The 24,987-nt window shown below is 45.9% G+C and overlaps 1 protein-coding gene across 1 annotated transcript in view; it reads right to left on the reverse strand.

The window, feature by feature from the left end:
• Positions 1 to 24,987, reverse strand: part of SYT5 (synaptotagmin 5) — a 194,889-nt gene that overhangs the window by 52,435 nt on the left and 117,467 nt on the right. Inside the window, exon 4 of the mRNA XM_078655026.1 lies at positions 14,420 to 14,587. Coding sequence (XP_078511152.1) covers positions 14,420 to 14,587 — 168 coding nt within the window. The remainder of the gene's footprint in view (positions 1 to 14,419; positions 14,588 to 24,987) is intronic.

Below are 24,987 nucleotides of genomic sequence, written 5' to 3' on the forward strand. Positions count from 1 at the left end.
CCACTCCGATTCCACAATACACGGTTTTTATCACAGAAGGAAAAAAAAAGCTTACTGAGATTTAAAGGAACATTAATCATCACCAAGTGGAAGTGTGTGCTTTCATAAAAGGAGAGACATGCCTACTTCTCAGTGTCGCTACAATCAGTATTCCTACTATTAGCCATTAATTGCCAAGTAGTTATTTACAAAATGCAGGTTTAAGAGTCGCTCCATAATGATCCTTTTCTCAACACTTGAAATGAATATGCTACTTACCAGTATGCATCTGTTCTTGGCATGTAGGGCTGCTGACATTCATAGCTATAGCATAGATCGCCGCCTAGTGTTGGGTCCGGATGATTGCACATTGTTGTCCTGGAAGAGTCTTCGAAGTATCACAAGATAGGTGGCTCCTCCCCTGGACTACAGTGCGCATGGGCATCGACTCCATCCCCAGATTGTTTTTAGCCATTGTGGCGAAGATGGAGTGTAACAGTGTGAGCGATGACCATGCTAAGAGTAAGCGTAAATTCTGCAGCCGCTACAGGCGCCGGGGAGGAGGGCGGGCGATATGAATGTCAGCAGCCCTACATGCCAAGAACAGATGCATACTGGTAAGTAGCATATTCAGTTCGAGGCATGTGGGCTGCTGAATTTATATCTATAGCATAGAATATATAGCAGTCCCTCCATTATTTGCGGCCGCCTGCGCCAGCTGCAGACGCTTGAAAAAGTGTCTTTAGAACAGCCTGCCCTACAGCTGCCTGCTGCTTTGAGTGCACATCTACACAGTAGTGTTTAGTAAATGTGTGTGGGGTAGACCATGTGGCTGCTCTACAAATGTCTTCCAAAGGGATATTACCAAGGAAAGCCATGGAGGCCCCCAACTTGCGTGTGGAGTGGGCTCTGGGGGGGACCGTTAAAGTGCGCTTAGCCTTCTGATAGCAAATCTGAATACACTTAACGATCCACCTGGCTATACCTGCTTTGGAAATGGGGTTGCCTTTGTGTGAGGCAGAAAAGGCAACAAAGAGTTGTTTCGTCTTCCTAAAATCTTTGGTCCTATCGATGTAGTACATCAAAGCAGGTTTGACGTCCAGAGTGTGGAGCATCCTTTCGGCTACTGTCTCTGGGTTTTGAAAGAACACAGGCAGTTCAATAGTCTCATTGACATGGAATTGTGAAACCACCTTAGGAAGAAATTTAGGGTTAGTGCGCAGCACCACCCTGTTTGAGTGAATTTGTATGAATGGCTCTTGTACGGTGAGCGCCTGGAGCTCACTAACACGTCGCTGAGACGTAATGGCTATTAGGAAAGCCACTTTCCATGTTAAGAACTGAACCTCGCAGGAATGCAGAGGTTCAAAAGGTGGGCCCATGAGCCTGGTGAGGACCACATTAAGGTTCCATACAGGAGCTGGCGGGGTCCTGGGAGGAATGACCCATTTCAGTCCCTCTAGAAAAGCTTTAATGGCAGGCACTCTGAAAACCAAGAGATGCTGCCTGTTTTGGAGATAAGCCGCTATGGCGGATAAGTGTATCCGAATGGAAGCATATGCTAGATTGCATTTGTAAAGATGTAACAAATAACAAATGATGTTGTGAGTAGATGCATCTAGCGGGTTGATGTTGTGTTCTGCACAGTAAATGACAAACCGCTTCCATTTTGCAGCATAGCATGCTCTGGTGGTGGGCTTTCTCGCCTCCCGTATGATATCCATGCAGTCGGGAGGCAAATTAAGGTAGCCAAATTCTAAGACCTCAGGAGCCAGATCGCCAGGTTGAGCTGTTGCGGATCTGGGTGCTGAATGTCGCCATGGCTCTGCGTCAAAAGACTGGGTGTGAGGTGCAGCCTTTGATGCGGTACCACGGAGATCTCTAGAAACGTGGTGTACCATGGTTGGCGTGCCCACGTTGGAGCAACCAGGATGAGTGTCATCGAGTGTTGCTTTAGCTTTCGTGCCACCAGCGGTATGAGAGGTGCTGGGGGAAAAGCGTACGCAAATCTGCCTGACCAGTTCATTCATATCGCATTGCCTTGTGACTGTGGGTGAGGGAACCTGGCTGCAAAGCTTTGGCATTTTGCGTTTTCTCCTGTGGCAAACAGGTCTATCTCTGGATGACCCCACTGCTGGAAGTACGGGCGGAGTACTGATGGGTGTATCTCCCACTCGTGCATTTGGTGGCTGTACCTGCTGAGCAGATCCACCATCTGATTGTCTTTGCCCGGGAGGTGTTCCGCCATGAGGAAGATGTTCCTCTGAATGGCCCACTTCCACATGCTTTGAGCCAGATGAGACAACTGTGGAGAGTGCGTTCCTCCCTGCTTTTGAATATAGTACATGGCTGTCATGTTGTCCGTCCGGATCAACACGACTTTGTTGCACAGATGTAGCTTGAACGCCTTCAACGCCATGAAGATTGCCATCAGCTCTAGGTAGTTGATGTGCATCTTCTGTTGCTGTGACGTCCATAGTCCCTGCACTGTGTAGTGGAGTACATGAGCTCCCCAGCCCTGGAGAGATGCGTCCGTTGTCAGGATAATCTGTGGCACAGGCTCTTGGAACGGTCGGCCCTTGCAAAGGTTGTGTGGAGTCCACCAATGCATAGAGCTGTATGCCCGACCGGTCACCAACACTAGGTCGTTCAACTGCCCATGAGCCTGAGTCCACTGGTGCGCCAAGCACTCTTGGAGCGGACGCATATGGAGTCTCGCGTGCGGGACTATGAAGATGCAGGAGGCCATCATGCCTATCAACTGCATGAACACTCTTGCTGGAAGCGAGTGTTGCGGTCTGAACTTCTGGATTAGCGACTGAATGCTGTCGATCCTCACAGAATTGGGCTGAGCCGTGGCTGCCAGAGTATCTATAGTCGCGCCCAGATACTGCCGCACATGGGCTGGCTGAAGGTGCGACTTCGGATAATTTAGCGAGAATCCCAGATTGTGAAGAAGGTGAATGGTGTGGGACATGTTGGCAGCGCACTGCTGGGCCGACTTTGCTTGAACAAGCCAGTCGTCCAGATAGGGGTATACGTGAACGTTCTGCCTCCTGAGGTGCGCAGCCACCGCCGCTAGGCATTTTGTGAAGACCCTGGGCGATGTGGTCACCCCGAAAGGGAGGACCTTGAATTGATAATGCTGATTCTGAATGGTGAATCTGAGGTATTTTCTGTGTGACGGATGTAGCGGAATGTGAAAATATGCATCTTTGAGATCCAAGGTTGCGAGGAAGTCTCCCTGATTGAGCAACGGAAGAACCTGCTGCAGTGTTAGCATGTGAAAGTGTTCTGATAGAATGTACTGGTTCAGGGGTCTGAGGTCCAGTATGGGTCTGAGGGACCCGTCCTTTTTTTCGGGATTAAGAAGTACAGGGAGTACACCCCTGTGCCTTCTTCTTCTACCGGCATGAGCTCGATTGCCCCTTTTTGCAGCATGACAAGTACCTCCTGCTGCAATAAGTGCAAATGCTCTGTGGACATAGGACGGTGTTTTGGTGGTATGTTGGGTGGAGTGGATGTTAACTCCAGACAATAACCGTACTGGATAAGTTTCCTAACCCACCTGTCCGTGGTGATGGATTTCCAGACTGGCAGGAACTGCTGGAGTCTCCCCCCGACAGGTGTTGTATGGTCGGGGGGCAGTGACAAGGCGTCACTGTTTGCTGGTGGCGGAGGAGCGGGAGTTGTTGTTTCCACGACCTCTGCCCTTGGCGCTGTTGCCCCGGTAGCCTCCTCTACTCTGCTTGTTGTAAGAGGACCGCGCCCCACCTTTGGTGTACTGTGTTTGTTGGGACATCTGGCCTCTGGAAACACCTCTATTACTTGAGCGACGAAAAGTGCTGCCTCTGAACTGCTGGGACTGGAGAGCCCCCATGGACTTCGCAGTCTCGGTATCTTTCTTTATTTTTTCCAGGGTGGTATCCACCTCAGGGCCAAATAATCGATCAGGGTTCACAGGCTGATTGAGGATGGTGGTTTGTATCTCTGGTTTGAAGCCGGAGATCCTGAGCCAGGCCTGACGCCGCAACATCACACTTGTGTTAATGGCTCTGGCCGCGGTGTCTGCTACGTCCAGTGCACATTTAATAGAAGCGTTCGAAATGAGCTTCCCTTCCTGAATGAGCATCTCCGCTGCCTCTTTATACTGATCTGGCAAGTGTTGTAACAGGGTCTCTAGTGTATCATAGTGTGCCCTGTCATATCTGGCCAAGAGTGCCTGAGTTTTGGAAATACGCCAGATATTGGCCGCTTGGGCCGCCACCCTCTTCCCTGATGCTTCTAGCACTTTAGATTCTTTGTCAGGGGGAGGAGCATCACCCGTTGTTTGTGAATTCGCCCTCTTCCGGGCATTAGAAACAGCCAGAGAGTCCAACGGCAACTGGCCCTTGATGTAGGTAGGGTCGCCAGGTGCCGGCTTACACTTCTTTTCAATCCTAGGGTTTATAACCCTGCCACGAGTGGGTTCTTTAAAAATGTCTGCAGCATGTTTTAGAACCCCTTTCAGCATAGGGAGAGTCTTGACAGTCTTTTCAGAGGTGGAAAAGGTATCAAACAGGAAGTCCCCTTCAATAGGGTTAGCATGCAGCGGGACGTCGTGGTTTTTAGCCGCCCTCTCAATAAGTGCATTAAATGCTGCCGAATCCTCAGTAGGAGAGGTCTTGACATTGTACACCTGAGTGTCCGGGGCAGTTTGCTGATCCCCTGGGTCACCTGCATCTGCCCATGAGTCCTGGTTATCCTCAGGATCAGTGTCGGCAGGGAAGTTGTACTCCTCATCCTGCCCTTCTCCAGCATCCACGTCTGAATAAGTGGGTGAGGGTGGAGCAATTGTTCGAGTTTGAGGAGTAATTGGCTCAACCAGAACTGGGGAATCCTTAGAAGGCTTCTTGCGCTTCAAAGGAATAGTGTAGGACTCCATAGGCTGTGCCGGTGTGATCTTTCTCTTAAAGAGGGTAAGTTTCCCGGTGTCGGCGTCGATAAAATGTTCCGACTGCTCCTCCATCAGGGGTTGTCGATGCTTCGAGGTCACAAGTGGCTGGGAAGGCTTCGACCCTATAGACACCTTCACGGGCGCTCCTTCAACCGATTTGGGCGCAAACGCCTTCGGCGCCACCTTCGGTGGCAGCGTGAACAAGAGTGGTGCCGAGGACTTTGACGTCTTGGCAGCTTGCTTCGGGGTGGAAGTATCCTTCGGATCGACCGCGGAAGCCTTGTTCTTGATGCGTTGCAACGAGTCTTCACCTGGTCGACAACCTTTTTCGGCTTCGGCTGCCCCGACACGTCGGAAGACGAGGAGGCGACCGGAGCGACAGACGTCTTCTGTTTCAATGGTGTCTCTATCACTTTCGTTTTCGTCGACACCGAAGCGTTCACTTTCGGTTTCGGTTTGACCAACGGCGGCTCCGTATAAGTGTCCGTAGCCGGGTCCATAGGCGAGGCCGTGGATTCATGTGGAAGATCTTGGGTAAGGCCATGTGGCGATCCCTCGACCTGAGCCTTAGTGATCGTACGAACGGGGCATAGCTCTTCACCCGAGCTATCTTCCGTGGCCCCATAGGCCTCATTGTCCTCTCCTACCTCGTCGACGACATCTTCTGTGTCGAGCATTTCGACGTCTGCGTTGTAGTCGGAGTCGATCTCTACCGCTGGAGTTGAAATTGGGTCTTTTTGCTCGTCTGCTTCTTCCCCCTCGAAAATGTCCACCGGTGCCGGGGCCGACTGCTGGGCCTCCTGGCGCGCCACGCGCCGAAGTCGAATCGTCTTCTTGGATCGAAAACGGGAACAAGCCATACAGTTGGCTTCATCGTGATCCGGCGACAGGCACTTGTTGCACACCGGGTGGACGTCGATGTGGGGATACTTTGAGTTGCACACGGGACATCTCTTGAACCGGCTCCGTTCCATGATGTGTCGTCGAAAGTCTGGTTGCGTTGACTGGGCCTCGAGCACCGAAGAGCCGCGCTACTCTCCAACTCTGTTCCGACTCGGGAACTGAGCCGGAACAGAGTTGGGCACCGAACGTAAGACAATACCGACGCTAAAAGAAAAGGCCTTCGGGCCTAAGGAAAGTTTATATTGATTCCGAACTGGAGATATCGAATATGCATCCGAACCCAATGGCGGAAAAAAACAATCTGGCGATGGAGTCGATGCCCATGTGCACTGTAGTCCAGGGGAGGAGCCACCTATCTCGTGATACTTCGAAGACTCTTCCAGGACAACAATGTGCAATCATCCGGACCCAACACTAGGCGGCGATATATGCTATAGATATAGATATAGATATGAATTCAGCAGCCCACATGCCTCGAACGTAACTGGCTACAAAAATGTCTTCTTTAGGAAGAAACTGTTGTTTGTCTCTGGTGCTCATATATTTGCAAGGGCATTTCTATAGCGCTTACTGACATGCAGCTTCAAAACAAGTTAATTAAGAGAAGTTGTCTTTATTAAAAATAAATGGTACTAAATTTGTTTAAACCTGAACGGTAAAAAACCTGGGTGTACTCTATGATTATTGAAACTGATAACTCGTGAAAGAAAAAGGAGTTAAAAGGGAGTTATCAATAGTAGTTGCTGAAGCCACTGAATAACCATGCTTGCTGCATTATGTCATGTGGTCAATGCTCCAACTGGAATTCAGGAAGTGCACGTCACGGGAGGCTTTTCTTTCCTTTCCCGGTGGTCCCAGTGTAGCACGCTTTTCCTGATCCAGGTCCTGCAGGAAAAGCAGGGAAGTAGCAAAATGCTCACTGTGTACATTCCCCGTGCACTAATACATCCCATTCTGTTTGTCAAAGAGCTGGCATAGACCTACACTCGATAATGCGGACTGGACACACCTCTCATAGAAATCACGATTTTGTTTTTCAAACTTTGCATCTCGTTTGAAAAAACAGGAAGATTGTCAAAATCAACGAACTGCAAGTTTAACTTGTGTTGTAAAATATTGTCCGACCTTTATTGGCTTGTATTTAAATGGCCTGAAAACAACATTTTCTGCGACCTGATAAAGAACAGCAAGTTCTGGCTGACTGACAGGCCTTTCATGCTGCTAGGAAGTGCCACAGCTTTACATTGTTTGTGGGCGGAGGTAGTGTTATCGCAGGGAGCTCAGAGCAGGGCCGAACTAAAAACCAAACCCAGCCCTGGCAAAAATGTACAAACCAATCCAACTCCCTTCCTTCCTCATTCTCTTCTCTTTAGTCCCTCTCCCTCTTTCCTGATAAAGGACAGGATCCCCTGTTGGAGCGGAGCCTCCCTTAAATCACTCCCAAAGCCTCAAATATGAAAAATAAAAAGGTAATTCATTACCATTTTATTTTCCATCCCTTGTCCCGAGCAAAGTGGCAGGATGGGGAGGGGCCGCTGCTGAGTGACAGCCGCAGGGAGCGGGTGGGCTGTCAAATGCACTGTTTGTTGTGCACATAGCTTTTTGGCCGCCCGTCTTATGACCGCCAGCCACACATGCGCACTTTAAACATAGCTAACCCAGCTGTCTATAGATAGCTGGTTTTGAGGAAGTGCAGGCCTCCAATGCGCTATGGAGCGCCGAGTGAGGCCGCTCCCTCCAATCAGGGTGCTGCTCTCATGGTACGAGAGCAGCTCCAGGATTGGTCAAGGGTGTTTCCTGGTGGCGGGGCTGCAGAGGAAGGAAGAAGAGGAAGCAAGAGGTCCGGTGCATCTCTGTAAGTGTTTAATGTTTATTTAGTTTGTATTTGTGCTTACTAGCACGCGCCTACCCCTCCCTTGCGGTAGATGTCAGCAGCCACTGCTCCTGAAGCACCCCCTGTGACTACTGTAATTACCCGGAGAAAGTGTCAGAGGCGCTGACAATATGGATTTAGGTCGGGATGATGTACTATAGAACAGCATTTGAATTTGTATCTTTTAGTTAATAAATACACTGTGGTTAAAAAAGAAAGTATACATTCAGCCTTCATGGACCTCAGCACAGCCTTTGACACTGTGGTGAGAGCTAAGCTGCAGGCGGGGGTGGATGAAGCTTTCGTGGTGTTTTTGCATAACTTGCACACAGGGCTTGAAGCATCGGTAAGATATGGTCCATCAGGGGAATGCACTAAGCCCTTCCAGTTAGGGAAATGGGTTCGGCAGGGTTGCATTTTAGCTCCTTTCCTCTTCATTTTATATACAAATCAATTTGATCAGTTATTAAGGGAACATTGTAAAGATGTCCCTGGGATAGGTCATAGAACGGTACCCGCTTTGCTGTACGCGAATGATTCTGTTCCTATCGCCTGCATGGCTAATGGCCTGCAACTTTTAATAAGTTGATTTTACGAATTTATGGAAAATCTGAGGCTGAAAAGGTATTATTCTAAATCATATACCATGACCATAGAACCCAGACGCACTAAAACTAAAACCTATGTAATAAAGGACAATAACATAGGTAAGGTGGACAAGTTCAGTTATTTAGGCATACTGCTAGACGATACATTGTCCAGGGACCCAATATTGAAATCACATGTGCAATCCTTTAATAGGGTTGCTTTTAGCATTGATGCTTTCTCCCGGTGTTTAGGCTACAGTCATATAAATTCTATATTATAGCTCTATAATGCTAAGTGTGTTCCAACTGTAGCCTTTGGAGCAGAGATTTGGGATTACAAATCTTCTACTTCTATGCAAACGGCGGAAAATAAATATTTAAGGAAATTGTTATAAATCCCGTAGAATGTCCCTACAGAAATAGTACACGATGAGATAGTGGTAGGTTTTATAGCTGAATTTTTTTATTTTTTTATTGTACTCCTATGATTGCTGATGCTAATCGAATAAAGTAAATATTGATTGATTGATTGATTGACAGAGGCACTGACAGAGCCCACCTGCCCTAAAAACAATCTCTAAATGCTCTAGCCCACTGGGGAAATTTCCCCAGTGGACAAAAAGGGCAGTTGTGGCCTGGCTCAGAGATGTGAGGCAGTGCCCGCTGCAAGAGTGCATATCTGCCATCTGTTTTCTCTGGTGTATAAAGTGTTCCTGTGATTGAGCACGAATGCTGCTAGGCTGCATTGGTATTATTATAGCCATGTTCTGAGTAAACACATCTCCACATTCATCCACTTGGAGCAGCTTTTACTTTCAGCATCCAGATGGAGAGAGTGTATGAGACACATAGCATGTGGAGGAGCACATGAGGGAGCGCAGAGGTAGGAGAGAAGCACGTGGGTGAGAAACAGCGACACGGAGCTCAGGGAGGGAGAGTGAAATATTGAGTGAGACAGCTGGAAAATACATGCACTCTTATGCAGTGCTTAAACAAAAAGAAAACAGTACTTCGTTTAAAGCAAGCAGAAGAAGCATTGAAACCAGCCAGTCAAAGAATGGTAAAGAGGCTATGCTCCATGGGAGGGGCAAATAAAAGGTGTACTGCTTGACAGAAGGAAAGCTATCAAGTATAAAGCAACCAATTAAGAGTGAATGTAAAACCAACCAATGGTAAGCAACGATGTGGGCTGCAAGTCACTATATGTTCTTGGTAACCCCTTTTGCAACCAGCTTGCGCTGTCAGGTAGGCTCCACCAAAAAAGGACTATGGTGAGAATTACTGGTGGGAACTCTCCGTTTTACTCATCCCTGCCAACCTGTTGCACCAAATAACTCAGCTATCTGCTGCTGGTGAAAGATAATGAATGATTATTGTTACCCCATTCAGTGATACTCTGAAGGAAGAAGGGCTGAATGTACTCACCGGGATTCGGATCTGTGTCTAAACACATAAGGGAGAAACACTGAAACTTGTAGTTAATCTAGTGAGCCACCAGAGGCGGCTCCAAGGGATGTCCTCATGGAGATCATGTACCGCCCATGATCACCGCGAGAAAAGCTGATTCAGTAATATGTTGCCACCAATAACAGGGTTTGCACATATGCACAACCCAAGACAAAACAGCAAAACAAGCCATGTGCAGGCATGAAGCTTACACGGGATCTTTATGGAGGGATGAAAGCCAGGTCTACCCAAAGATGTTCTAGCATTTTGACTATTTCTGGGGGACCCCATCCACTCTCTGGGAGAGTCACTTCTCGACTAAATTACTAAAGCACAAAGCCTGCTCCAGCAGTGGACAAATTTTTATCCGGCTCTCCCGTGAGAAACCTAGAGGCGTTGACCACACTGGACAGAGAACAATCTACTCAGCCCTTTTACCCACCAGCATGGTGAGGATTCATTTCTCTAATCTATGTCCACCAGGGCATAACCAGCTGGCGTATTTTCAATGCATTCTTACCAGGTGGACGGTAATGTATAGAAAAGAAGGCCATGAATTTTTAGGGATTTGAACGGCATTTTCCAGGTTGTGCAAAAGGAAGTATGCATTGAATGAGCAAATGCGCAGTAACAGAAAATATGATTCTGCGTAAATTACATATTCTGTGATTGTAAAGAGTATATGGATAATGACTCGACCAGGAATGTGCTCTTTGGTCTAAATGTGTTGAATGAGAACATGAAAGAGCCTCCACTGAATATTCAGGGGTTCAGCAGGGGGAGCTGTTGGAACATGCATAGGATTCCTGTGCATAAGACTCTTCCTTTTTGCTTTAAGTCCAACCCCAGCTTCCACCCCTGCCATGAAGGGAGAGTCCAAAGATCATGGGGAGCTCAGAGTCACGCTGCAGCCTCTGTCATAGGCCCAATGGCATAGCATCTGAAATGGCCGAGCAGCGGATGTCGAGGTGGTCCTTAGCGGGCATTTCTCTTTAGCTGGGAAGCTCAAAAAAGGGCAAACGTGCAGAGCAATTTTCAGGTAGCTTTTCGATTCATCTGCATTAACGCTTCGGGTGGAAGTGTACTACAGTCTGGGCTCCTGGACACTGTGGGATGTGACTCAGTATTTTAGTCGTTTGAAGGCTCGTTGGTGGCTCAAGTGAGAGAAGTCACATAATAGGACCTTGCAGAGAAGCAAACGTATGCCAGTGTCTGATGTCGTCTGCTCCTGTGCCCTGGTACAGCTTCTGTGAGACAGAGAAAGCTTTAACATAGGGAGTGATTCATGAAAATTGACAGAGGAAGTGAATTGACATCAAGGTTCCGAGACATCAAAGGACTATGGGACGGATTCAAATGAAAACTACAGAAAGTATTCACAGTTGTGTTTTACTTCCTGTTGTTGCCAAGTCTTCACCACTCCTGAGAGGAGGGATATCAAGGGCAGCGTCACGGGTACCAAAGGGCAAGAGAGGGGTATCGACTACTTCTCCAATCTGAACGGCTACTCATACATAGCCCTAATTGGAATATTGAGAAGTATGTAAAGTGGACACACATATTCAGGACAAGAGTTGCCATTACTAGCAGCATTCACAAAGAATTATATAAGTGATTCTGGAAATCCATTACAGAGGTTTCCAAGAGTGCGCATACTATGCACAATTTATCATGCAGATTTTCCACATTGCATTATTCCTATCACAGCATGGAAACTGCATAGACTCCATGACATATGAGATGTTCCTTATCCTTTCTCACCCTTGAAGTGCACTTATGACTGCCTTTCACAGGAACAATTTCAAGTGAATTTCCAGGGAGATAAATTACCTGCACATGTTTCTAATACTCCCATATTTATATGTTTGGGGGTGTTCACTGCATGTTGGAGGGCTAGCTTGACATGTAACACTGCCTTAATTATCCCTCCCTAAAATGTACAACAGTTGAAAAGTTCCCATGATGTCGTATTTTCCTTAAATGCAATTTATGATCATAAAATGTCACTATTATTTATTTTCCTACTCGGGATGTAAAAAGCAGTAGTGTGATTGTGCTTTTTGTTATTTTGCATCATTCTGTTCAACATAGATGTGCAAAAATTATTTTGTGTTGTGCTCTGCTTGCTTGTCTCGTGCTACTTTTTAGAAATCCCAATCCAGTGTAGTGTTCCAGTGGACATCTGGTGGTTTCAGTGATGATTTCTGATCAAATTTCCAGTGGACATCTGAGGGTTTCACTGATCATCTCTGATTAGGATCCAGTGGACACCTGGTGGTTTCAGTGATGATCTCGGTTCCAGTGGACATCTGGTGGATTCAGTCACGATCTTTGATTAGGTTCCAGTGGACATCTGGTGGTTTCAGTGATGATCTCCGATTAGATATCTTTGGACATCTGGTGGTTTCAGTGATGATCTCTGATTAGGTTCAAATGCACATCTGGTGGTTTCAGTGATGATCTCTGATTAGGATCCAGTGGACACCTGGTGGTTTCAGTGATGGTCTCTGATTAGGTTCCAGTGGACATCTGGTGGATTCAGTCACGATCTTTGATTAGGTTCCAGTGGACATCTGGTGGTTTCAGTGATGATCTCCGATTAGATATCTTTGGACATCTGGTGGTTTCAGTGATGATCTCTGATTAGGTTCAAATGGACATCTGGTGGTTTCAGTGATGATATCTGATTAGGTTCCAGTGGACATCTGGTGGTTTCAGTGACAATCTTTGATTAGGTTCAAGTGGACATCTGGTGGTTTAAGAAATTGTCTCTGATTAGGTTCCAGTGGACTTCTGGTGGTTTCAGTGATGACCTCTGATTAGGTCATCATGGCGGCCACCAGATAAGACGCGCACGACAGATGCTTTGTAGAACCTTTCGTGGATACGCTGGTTTTTTGAATTTCAGGACAACATGTCCCTGGTGTCCTTGATATTATAGCAGCCTTTCATGGAAATACACTATCCAAGTTATCGTGAATCAGCTTCAGCGGATCATTAAGACACTACCCGCCTGATATCCTCAGCCACATAACTGCTTTTGGGAGAACTTTCACTCCTGGCGCACTAAATTTGAAACATCTACTTTGGGATTACCTCGTATTTAATGAACTATCCATTCCTCATGGTGGCCCGCATCCATTAGTTCGCAGATAATTGATGCCAAACAAGGACATTTCATTTGGACCAGCTGCATTCCCTAGCAGCTCTCTTTTAAAAAGTTCATCTATAAATGGTGGTCATTTGCTTCGCTCGCTATCAAACCATAGACTGGATCCATATCTTAGAGTCCACTCTACGTGTATATCATTTCAGTGCAATAGACGGTTTCTTGATGAAGGCAGCAATGCCGAAACGCACATAGTCTACATCTACCGCATTGCCCCCATCAGTTCTTGTCTATGGGATTTTTTGATGTCGGAATTGTTAATGTATATATGAATGCACAAATGGATACTATATTTGATATCAATGTTATACAAATGATTTGAAATGAAATCTGTCTGGGTGGAATAGAAAAACAAGAAAAATAAAATGCAAAAAGATTTTCTTATATATATGTGTGACAATTTTGGTTTATTTGTGATGTTTTAAGTGAGAATGTCTTGTGGGCACATTCTTAGACCTAGAACTGCTTACGTCAATTGTTTGACTTAACTAGCTATAGATCTTTACTTAAAGAGGATCTCTGATTAGGTTCCAGTGTACATCTGGTGGTTTCAGTGATGATCTCTGATTAGGTTTGGTTTATTTCGTCTTGTAATGTATAGATCTTACATTCTGATCGCTTTCCAAAACAATCTCCAGGAGAGGGCTTGTTGCTGTGTAGTTACTCAATTGGCAACTCAGTGTGGAGTCTAGATGGGGGCTGGATGATAGGCACAGTTGCATTATTTCTAATGAGGTAGTGTTGGGTTTCTTTTTATGTAATCCACTTTAGTTACAACTGATTAATTAAAAGGATATACCATCATATACCACTTATTAAAATGAGCTTGGAAATATTAATAGACATCCTTCGAAATTAGTCTTTTATGGATTTTTCTCTTTATGTACATTAATGGACCTTTATATGAAATGTTATGGACGGTAGACTGGGTAATTGACAGCTTCTCTGGTTTTTTTGGAGCTGGAAACAAAAATGAGATCAGTGTCTTTGGGGCAATATGTAGTGGATCTGATCATGCTGTCTATTGCCCTTCTTGGTAAGTAGCTGAAAATATCCTTCTATTTCCTTTTCAGTGATTGAATGTCAGTCGTGCACCACAGGTGCATCATAGTATTTATCAGAATGAAGATGATATTATCACCCCACAAAACGAAATGGGCATCTTTTACAGAACTTCAGTGATTAAGGGACACGTTTATAAAAAATGGCCACCAAAACCCACATCTTCTCCAGTATATTTGTATAAGGGTTTAGAAATGCAATAATCATGTGTCGATTTCAAAATGGCACCAAACACCAAAAAGGTATCAGCTTTCAAGTGTTTAGTGGCAGGCTGACTTGCACAGATTTCAATGGGTTTTTGCTAAGTCGGTGTCTCTGGAAAGCTGTTAGGGCTGAGCACCTGCCTGCTGCTTCACTCTAATTTCCCTGGATAGCAGTTTGCCACATTGTGAATATTTTCATCCTTTCTTGCCACACCCATGGACCAGGACTTTTCTTCTTATCCAGTCATTCCCTCTACTTACCTTGAACGTGAAGGACTCGTTGAAGGTTGGGTTCAGGGTCTTTCTATGAACTTTGGTCTCATACTTCTTCTTCTTGTCTGGCAGCAGGTAGACTTTGACGTAAGGATCAGACGTTCCGCCAATGTCCAGAGCAGGCAAGTCAGCTGCTTGGATGATCCCAACCACCAGCTATGCAGAGAAGGAGAAAATAAACATATTGAGTGGGTTAACTTGTAATACAAATGTACATGATATAAATCTCTTAATTTGATTGCACCTTTCGTTCTGGTATGCTCCCTCGCCAAAGCACTGCATGACGTTGCTATTGCACATTGCAGTAGCTTTAATCTCATTTCCTCCACATTACATGCCACAGATGCTGTTTGTTTATTTATTAAACCTGTTTACGCAGAGAAGTCTTAGCTAGAAAAGCTGACAAAGCCTGGATTTGAATAAAGTGTGCCAAAGTGTTCCATAGTTTACTTGCTAACTAATAACAGCTGCACTTGAGTGACCTCTGCAAGTTCATTTGCTCAGTCGCACACTATACAATGGATTTAACCACGCAAGAACATAATCTCTCTAACACAATCTCCACATAAATGAGTGAAATTTGAAAATACATTTACTTTCTTACACTTAGGTTAAGTAAACTAGGTTAGAACACCTGTCCTTTGCAAAATTCTCCATTTGGTGTTGCATAGTAGTATCTCTGCACCTTTAAAAATCTGCAGTCAGGACACCTGGGATCAACCTAAACCACCTATAGATCACCACACACAATCCACAAAAACAAGTGGCTCGTAAGCTCTCAATATTCCCGAAACCAATCATAGAAAAACATCACAGATCCAAACATCCCTACAGCCACACACACACACACACACACTAATCTAATACACATGCCCCACACATAATACCTAATAAGACTCCTTAGACTCAATTCCCAGTCTGCCCAAAATCACTCACTTGACACTGCAGATCTTCTTACCCTACAGAAGCACGATAACCCCTTTTCACACCAATGTCATCATGTGTCTCTGCTGACATATCCTGGGTGGATAACAATATCCACGACTTTCCCATCTCACAAAATTGGTGGTGGTCTAGTCATCATCCAGAAGCCTGTTTCTCTCCATCACCTCCTCCATTTCCATACATCAGCCAGCTCTGAATACTTCTCAACCGGCCTCTCTATATCCTCTTCGCACCATACCACATTGAACCCTCCTAGAAATACTCTGCTTTTGAGAAGCCAAATCAACACATTGACCCTAAGTCATTACTGAGGCGAACAACAAAAGCAAAGTGATTTCAAAGCAGTTATAGCCACTAACCCATTCCTATCTCACCTCATCATCCCACACTCTTTGTTGTAGGCGATCAACATTATCATCTTCTTGTTGCTCAGAGGGCCAGCATAAACAGCATTGACCTTCACACAGTGAGCCCATATGCAACCCTAAAATACCCACCTCAGGCTACTCACTGGCAGTTCCCCCTTTTACCAAAGAGCATCTATCAATGTTCGATTTATCTAATGATGACCTAGTTCTTGCATCCATCATTAAACCACTATTTCAAAGTGCCATCTCCCCCTATCATGCTTTTGTGAAAACACCTCCCTCCGAAATGGAACCTTGCCAACTGCAATGAAAACCACAAAAATACTCAGGAGGTTGGGATCTTAAGAAATGTAAAACATATCGGTCCATCATACACCTGCATCACCTCAAGAAAGCAATGGCAATGAAGTCCCGAAATCACATTCACCAACACAACCTACTGCAAGCATACCAATCTGGCTATCGCCTTCCATGCAGTAGAGTCGCGACATTACCAAGTGAATTACAGCCTTGACTCTTGGCAACCTTTGACACGGTCGATCATCACATACTACCTGATACTCACTCCACATGAAGGGGCACCTCAGACACTAAAATGGCTCCCCTCATTCCTGACGGAAAACAGTATGTTCAAGTGGACTCCTCAAGGTTCCCTCCTAGCGCCTATGATAGTCCGTTTACCATGAAGATCCTTCTAGCCAGTGCTCTAAGTGGGACAGGGCCTGGCACGGCTGAACCCTCAAACAGCAAACAAAATTGAACATTGAACCAGGGCCCAGGGCGTAGAGGAGCCCTCCATTGGTGTATTTTGCCAGCTGAAGGAAAAAGCTGCACCTGCCTGCTGGTCACGCGCGGGAACTACATCACTGGAAGTTCCATTTGGGTCAGAGACAAAGCAACATGGTGGTTGCTGTTCTTTACCACTGGTGCTCCAGGGCCTAAGATGCAACTGACTGTCCAAGGGTAGTTACAGCAAAAAGTCACTGCACAGCTTACTCTCAGTTTACTTTGCCGAGGTTTTATTGCTTATGGCACTGGATAATGTGCTGCATATACTGTTGAAAAAGATATTTTTGTCTGCTGATTTTGATTATTCTTGTCTAGTAAGATATACGTTCTTTAATTGGATTTATAATCCTTGATTGCTCAACAGGCATGCTGTGAATAGTTTATGTCTAACTTTAATTAAAGTTTTTTGTTTTTATTTATAATAGCTTTTTATTGGGTTTTCAGCATTTACATCACGCTAAAATGTGTTGTTATATTGTAGCCCTTAAAAACAATCATAATATGATTTAACGTTTGCAGCTGTCCTTCAATCAGATAGTTGTCACAAATCTATTTTCATAATGTTGTTACAAGCCCCTTTACCATTGTATTAGATTACCAGTTGAATGGTCGAGCCTCCCATCCCCAGGGGATCTCCTCGCCTGTTTTGGGAAGTCGCATCTATCGATATCAGCAAGTGCCTTACGAGAATGGCCTTCTACCCCTTGTGCCCTGAGTGGAGGTGCTGTGTGATTTGTGAACTTCTTGTTCCACATGTAGCCTCATATGTGCCAAGTGAGAGTGTTTCTGCTAAGCAGAGAGGTGTGTTGGCATGGCCTTGTGAATGATGCACACGGATTGCCATTTGTTTTGCGTATCCATCTGAAGCCTGGGGCGAATTTTGAGTGTGAGGTGATGTGGTCACACTTTCATCCTCCAGTTATGGGTTGGTTGAATGCGGAGTCAGTGAACCGAGTGAGGACAGCATTACCCGTCTCAGGATGGGCCAAGACCAGGAAGAGGCGGCCTGGGAGACATCTTGCATAGGAGGCTGATCTTGTACCAAGACTTCATTATTGTCAAAGGTCAATGTACAAGCCGTAGGGTTTTGTTTTGGCAGAGCGGGTGAATTTTATTTAATCAACTCAGAATCTGTTTGATACCGTTGTAGGAATGCTGTTTTTTGTGGAATGTAGCTGTGTGCAGGTGGTGGAACGTCCAGTGGAATGTAAACAGTGTTTTAGATGGCATATGTCAGTTGTGAACGGCATGTTAAGATATGGCTCAGTTTCATTTCATTTCATCCTCCATACTGGTAAAGGGTACAAGTTGATTGGCTAAAAAGCGTGATTTAAATGGGATAAAAAAAAGGTGCAGCTCGAAGTAGGGTGTTGCCTAAGAAACATAGATAGGAAACCTCCACAAAAGACATGGCCTTTGTAACTAAAGGCACGACCATGTGGACTAAAATTCTCTGTTCGAATAATTCATAAAACTCAATAAAGAGGAAAGACAAGGTACATTCATATACCTGTTAGATATGAAGGTGTACAGGGAGACTGGATGATGCAAAATCACTGGCTAGGGACCTTGAATCCCAGTGGTATGACCAACATGTTTACCTATTCCATTGCTGGTTATAGTGTGGAATGAGAAAAGATTGAGTTAATTACCTTGATAGGTTTAAGGCAGGAATAGTTTATAGTATTTTTAAACATATTGCGTTTCAATGATAACCTTGTGCTTTCCCAGTCAGCATCAACAAACTAGCCTTATGCACCTATTTGTGGGCATTAGTTCTAATTCTTAGGGACCATAACCTCAGTAGAAGCCTCAGAATTGAAAAGAGCTACTGTGGGACAAGCATGAACATTTGAAACTGTTCTGCTCCTCTGTGTGTAAGTTACTGCAGAATTCTTCATAATGTGGGATTATACCTTCAATGGTGTTACAGAATTTTTCTTCTGAGTTATACACATTAAGTAGTGTTTTTTTCTGCTTTCTAGTCAATAGGCTTAAAGCCTATCTGTTTTTGGTCTTTTTGAAACAGGCACATGCACCAACCTTTATTTCCGAGCGCAAATGGTGCGATTCGCAAAAATCGGCTACACACACGCATGCCCTTAGCTCATGTGTGTGCGCAACATGTGTGCTCAGATCAATTTTCAGGGGTACCACAGGGTGTCCTTTTGACACCCTTGCACCCTTGATATTGCATGCGCAATTTGCGAGTACCTATGGGGTACTCGCAAATTGCTCATGCAATTTCCCATTAATTCCTATGGGCCCCCTGGAGCTTGCCCCCGCACACTGTGGGGGCTGCAGGGACTTTTGTTACACCACTGCAACACAGGGGTAGCAGCTGCAGCAAAGGTGCAGTAGCTGCAACAAAGAGGTAGCAGCTGCAACAAAGGGGTAGCTGCTGCAACAAAGGGGTAGCAGCTGCAACAAAGAGGTATCAGCTGCAACAAAGGGGTAGCAGCTGCAACAAATGGGTAGCAGCTGAAACACAGGGGTAGCAGCTGCAGCAAAGGGGCAGTAGCTGCAACAAAGTGGTATCAGCTGCAGCACAGGGGTAGCAGCTGCAACAAAGGGGCATTAGCTGCAACAAAGAGGTATCAGCTGCAACAAAGGGGTAGCATTTGCAACAAAGGGGTAGCAGTTGCAACAAATGGGTAGCAGCTGCAGCATAGGAGTAGCAATTGCTGCTATTTGTTTGTAAATTACATTGAAACTGGAGAAGGACAATCATACCTTTTTATTTGCCACATGCAAGAATATGACTGTGTCACATCTGCCCCCAAAGTGACTTGGACCACAATCCAGTTCCTGCCTCAACCAAAAAGTGTACCACTTAGGCATGAGATAAAGTTGATAACTGATGATTTCAACGTGCCATTAATTTGCCAACCTACTTTCAGGATGGAGTTTAAGAGAACATTTAAGGGATGTTGTGTAGCTAGCAACAAGCAAAGAGGTGTGCTTGCTGTTCATGGTTAAAAAAGGGGGGGGTGTATGAAAACATTTTCGAGGTGTGCTTTTAGCTCTTAGTGAGATCAGTGGAAGAGGGCGAGCCCTGTTCTGCTGCTAGGCTACTTGACAATAAGAACTGTCATTTTATTCTCGTATCGAGTGCTGCTATCATAGGATAATGTAGAAATAAATGGCACTTTTTTGTTAGAGTGTTCAACCCCTTGTTGGAAATTTCATACCGCTTTTGTCAGGTGGAAAGTCAGAACAAAATGCCACAGCGCGCCTTCATCAAAAGCCGCTGACAGCCTTCCCTGTGTATTAGAGTTGGAACTCCAGAATGTTCCATGACATCCGGGCCTGAAGCGGACGGAGATGTTCTCTCTTGTCTGGGCGAATAACCATCAACCACAACATGGCCCGGCGGTCACACCATGGAACGTTGAGCCTGCTGTCCCACAATGCCCCTCACCCGGCTACACTTGTCAACTCCATTTTACTTCCTGTGCAGATGTTCTACTCAGTTAATTTCTACTGATGCTGAAAGGCTCAAAATAGAGGCTCAGCGGAAGTTATATCATTTGGGTGCCATTGAGAGAGCGCCATTTAAAGTGAAATTTGTAGGGGTGCAGCATATGTATAAGTAGTCAGCACCCGCATATGTAGAGGCCTGTTAATCATGTTTAGATGCAATGTATGAAAGAGTACTAAAGTAAATTGGTATCAGAAAATGTGCAGAGCCAACGTTACAAAGTGCAATCCATGCTTGCTGAAAATAGATGCTTTTAAAATGAAACCTTCTTCTAATGCAACGTGTGTTCAGCAATGCAATTGAACTTGAGGTCTGCTTTATCTGAAACGTAACGGTCTACATATATATATATAATGATTTGCTTAAAGTAAAAAATGTATTTGCTGTTTAAGGTTGGAGGCCTAGCGGACTAAGAAGAGGGAATGCCAATGTAAAGCGTTGGACCTATAAAACAAGCAGTGGCTTAGTTCCTTTGGAATTGGTGTAGGCCTATTAGAGAATGCCTTGCTTGACATTTAACCGTAGAAATGATTTATAAATGACCTTTATAAAATGTTGCAATATCTGTAGACTGTGAGCTACTTGCGTGTATTCCTTTGCAGGCGCCTCATCGAGCAGATAGTAGAGTAGAAGGGCCCATTGTGTGTGTATGTTAGGATTCTAGACTAGACATGGAGGAGTAGACCAGGAATTCAAGGAGGCAACTTGAAAGGATGAAAAGTCTGAGACCCAAGGACGGCTGAACGGACACAGATGGATCCACGCCATATGGACTTTTACAAAACCCAACACCTTCTAGAGGGGCCTATCTATAGGCGTGTCATTAACATTGTGGGGTTTCGTATTAGGGACAGCACCCCGAGGGTGGAGACAGAGCAGATGGCTGAGGAGCTAGAGAGAGCGGTCGCATGGGCAAGGAGCTTAGCAGCGGTGATGGAAATTCTAGTCTAAGAGAGAAGGTGGCGAACTTCTTAGGAAGTCACCACGGCTGACACCTTTTGGTTAGGTTGGGCTATTGTTGAGTAGGGATGTCATCTAGCATAGAGTAGAGACAGACTAATCTGAATTAATGTCTTATATCCTGATGAGTACCAGAACTCAAGTTATAGCTATTCTGTTTAGTTTAATGATTCTGGAGTTGATTCTCGTTCTGTTCATTAGCCGATTGAGACTTTTCCGTAGGATTATGTTTGTATTAGTACCTGTTTATCTCTTGAACCTCTTGCTGAGGTGCCTGTATCTCCAGCTATTTTTGGTTATGTAATAAACCTTTTAAATTCAGTCTTTAGTCAGCGGTTCTTTGGGGAAAGTATTTTGGTATCTTGAATTTGAACTGTTTAGCTGTGATTAGATTACCTAAATTCAATCTATGACAGGTAAAAAGGTCCAGTCGACCTGTGACGGGATTCTGGAGAATGGTAAGCAGACTCTAGAGGTGAAATCCCGCCTTTTCAGTTGGTAGCAGAGGATGGTTTCTCTTCTGGAGTGAGGGTAATCTAGAAGTAGGTTGAGATTTCCCTGAGGCCCGTAGAGAAGAACATGAAGAGTGTCCAGAGAGTCACGGACAGAGGATGGCGTTCCACGGAAACTGACGGAGAGTAACAGTGCGGCAGAAAGCAGCAGGTCGGAGGAGAGTGAGTATGAAAAGGGTCATGCGTTGCTAGATTGCAGTGTTATGTTGTGTCATTGTGTTGTAATGTCTTGCGGAGTTGAATGCCTGTAGTGTGAAAGGAGATCAGGTTGTGAGCGCGCGCAACCGGTGAAAATCTTAAACTCAAGGAGAGTTTAAGTGGTTCGGGTGTATCGAACATCCAAAGTAATTGTCGACTGTTGTGAAAGGGGGTCATGAGGTACCATTGATCGCCCGAAGGAGTGTGTGGGTAACGGACGCTGGTCGGAAGTTACCGGGTGTTGAACAGTTGAGGTGATTGTGGGTTCGCTCGCGGACAGGCATTTGCCGGGAAAGGTGACAATTACAGTTAGACTGTGGCCGTACAGTCAAGGAAGTGGTTGCTTGGTCGGAAGTAATCATTTCTAGTGTATGATTGAGACGCATGTGTGACCGGCGAGACATCGGAGAAAGGAGGGGAACTGCTGCGAAACGGAGGCGAGTGACGTCAGAAGGAGCCGCGCTGTGATAGGGCGGTTAGTGTGAAGCCGCGCAGGGATAGGGCGGTTAGTGTGAAGCCGCGCTGAGATTGGTGGATTGTCATCAGGAAGTAAACGAGGGTTGTAAACAAGGAAACGTTGTGGGTTTCATCATGAAATGTTTTAAAGTATTGCGGAAATGTTTCAAAGGAGAAAACAAGATAGAACCTCGGGGCGGGGAGGAGGCTCCACCCGAGGATACTCCAGCCTATTATATGGCAGCGAATGTTGGGTTGCATACCATATTGTGGCTTGATAATTGGTGTAAGATGACAGATGGAAATGAGGAATTGACTTTTCCTAAATATGGAACGTTTAGACTAGAAGTGTTATACCAGTTGAAAGCGATTATGGCTGCATTGCGACCTTTGCCCAGACCAACACAGTTTGAAGCGCTAAATGCATGGATCAGGGCAGCCCACGACAGGAACAGAGACAGGAGACAGGAAAGAGTAAAACGATCGGTAAGGGCGGTTCAAGAAGCGAGATGGGATGCCATGGAAAAGAGGTGGAGGGTACAGACCATTGCAGTAGATAAGTTGTATCCGTTGCTGGAAAGTGCAGGGGATGGGCAGAAAAAGAGCACAGAGGATGAAGACAGTGAGACAGACGACAGCCTAATAGAGAGGCTGTTGTCAGAAAGGCCACCCCCATACAACCCAGAGCTAGAGGGAACGCAACCATCGAGAAAGCACTGGGAAGCCCCAACTGGGGAAGGCGGAGTTCCGATGGGGAACGGATGGGACACCCCAGGGGACAAGTTTACCCAGATAAGGGAGAAAAGGCACCTCCACCCTCACCGGTAGCGAGAGTAGTGGGAAGATTTACAGTACAGAAGGTACGGGTGGAAGATGGTGTCCATTCTCAGAAACTGCCAGATGCCCTTACAGTACCGGTTACCATAGGTCCCATAGTATCGGTGTACAACCCAGAACAGACACAAAGAGAGAGTACACCCCAGATGAGGAGTGAGAGGAGTGCCAGCGAAGATAGAACTAACGTGGCCGATGGGTGGAAGACATTACCTAGACCTGTAGAACGGAGCACCCCTTTGGTAACATCGGCAGACCCTTCGGAAGACAGAGGGGGTTGGAGGGGATCGATGGATCTGAGAGGACCAAGGCTGAAGTCGATGAGGGAGTTAAGGCCAGATTTGAGAACTTGGGAAACAGTTGTGGATACCCAGAGCGACAGGTCAAGGAATGTGTTTGGGTCCGAGAACGAAGAGAATAGGATGGTTTCTCACTGTGCAGCTAGCGAAAGCAGACAAGATTGGGAACGCGGAGGTGTGGGAAGCAGGGGGACGTCCCACCACACCTCTGGAAACAGCAGGCAGGAGTGGGACTGCGAGACCTGTGAGGGTAGAAGGGGTCCTCCTAACACACCTGAAGAGAACAGAAGAGAGAGTCAGAACGGCAGCGGGAGGGACTCTAAGGAAACTTCTAGCCAAGGCACACTGAGAGCGGCAATAAAGGCAAGAAGGTTAGACGTGCTGAGATTAAAGTCAGAAGTAGAGGAAATAGTGGAAGGTACACTGCCGCTAGAAAGAATTGAACTTTACGAACCAGATGAGCTATTGTTCATGGCAAAGGATGTCACTCGGAAGGCTAGGACTGCTCATGAGAAACTCTCAGAATTAGCGAACAAGTATGAGGTGGATTTGACAAAGACAAAAGCTTTGCAGGGGGGCCATAGGTTACAGTACTCAGATCAAGACCTGGAAGAAAAGAGGGTGATCGGGTTAAAAACCCATATCAGGGAGCTGATCATGGGAATCCGAACATGGTCCAACTTGGAGAGATGGGAGGAAAGGTGGTCAAAGAAAAAGACTGTTAGGCGGAGTGTTATTGGGACACCCCCGGGAGGAGGGATGATGCATGCCGAAGCATACCCCTTGCGGGAGGTGGCCCATGGGGGATATGTACATGTACCCTGGAGCAGGGGAGATCTGGCTGCCTTTACTAACACTTTCCCAAAGTTGCGAGAGAGCCCAGTGGAATGGTACAAGCAGGTAGAGAGGTTCGTTAAAATCTCAAAGGTGCTGTGGATTGATTTAAACACACTGTTTGACATTGTGGTTCCAAATGATTTGTGGATAGCGTGCAAAGTCAGTGTCGAATGGCCCACAGCGGAGCCAGAGCGAGATACAGCCACAAACGGGCCGTCACCTAGGGTAATGGCAAAGTACGAGCAGGCGATCACGTGGCTGAAGACTAAGGTACCACCACAGGACATATACTGGGTAAAAATAGATCGGACTAGGCAGGAACCAAAAGAGACGGTGCATGAGTACTATGAGAGGCTATTGCTGATTTTTAAACAGTACAGCGGATTAGATGTGATGGATCCCAAAGATATGGGACAGTTCGTATCCAAGTTCGTGCTGGGATTGAGGCCTGATATCTGCCTCATGATACAGCAACATTTGATCTGTTGGCAAAACAAGCCCTTAGATGAGATTCTGAGGTATGCGAGGTACTGCAGTGATGAGATAGACTCGAAGACAAAGAAGCTTAAGGATAAACTGATGTTAGTCCAGATGCAAGCGGGAGGACAGGGTCAGTCAGGCAATGGCACCGTGGGTAGGAAGACAGGGGGACAGAAAAGGGACAACGAAGAAGGTCCGAGACCTAGGATAGATATAGCGACCCTGAAAAAGACGACCAAGTGCCATCAGTGTCATGAGGTCGGGCATTGGAGACGCGAGTGCCCCCATAATCCGGACAATCAGGTGCAGGAGGAGGCGGAAGAGGAGGAAGTCGAAGCCCCTCCGATACGGAAGGTGACAGTGACTAAGCCCCAAATGACAAAAGGGGGGACATCGG

This window comes from Lissotriton helveticus, chromosome 7, assembly GCF_964261635.1.
Source record: "Lissotriton helveticus chromosome 7, aLisHel1.1, whole genome shotgun sequence".
NCBI classification, from domain to species: domain Eukaryota; kingdom Metazoa; phylum Chordata; class Amphibia; order Caudata; family Salamandridae; genus Lissotriton; species Lissotriton helveticus.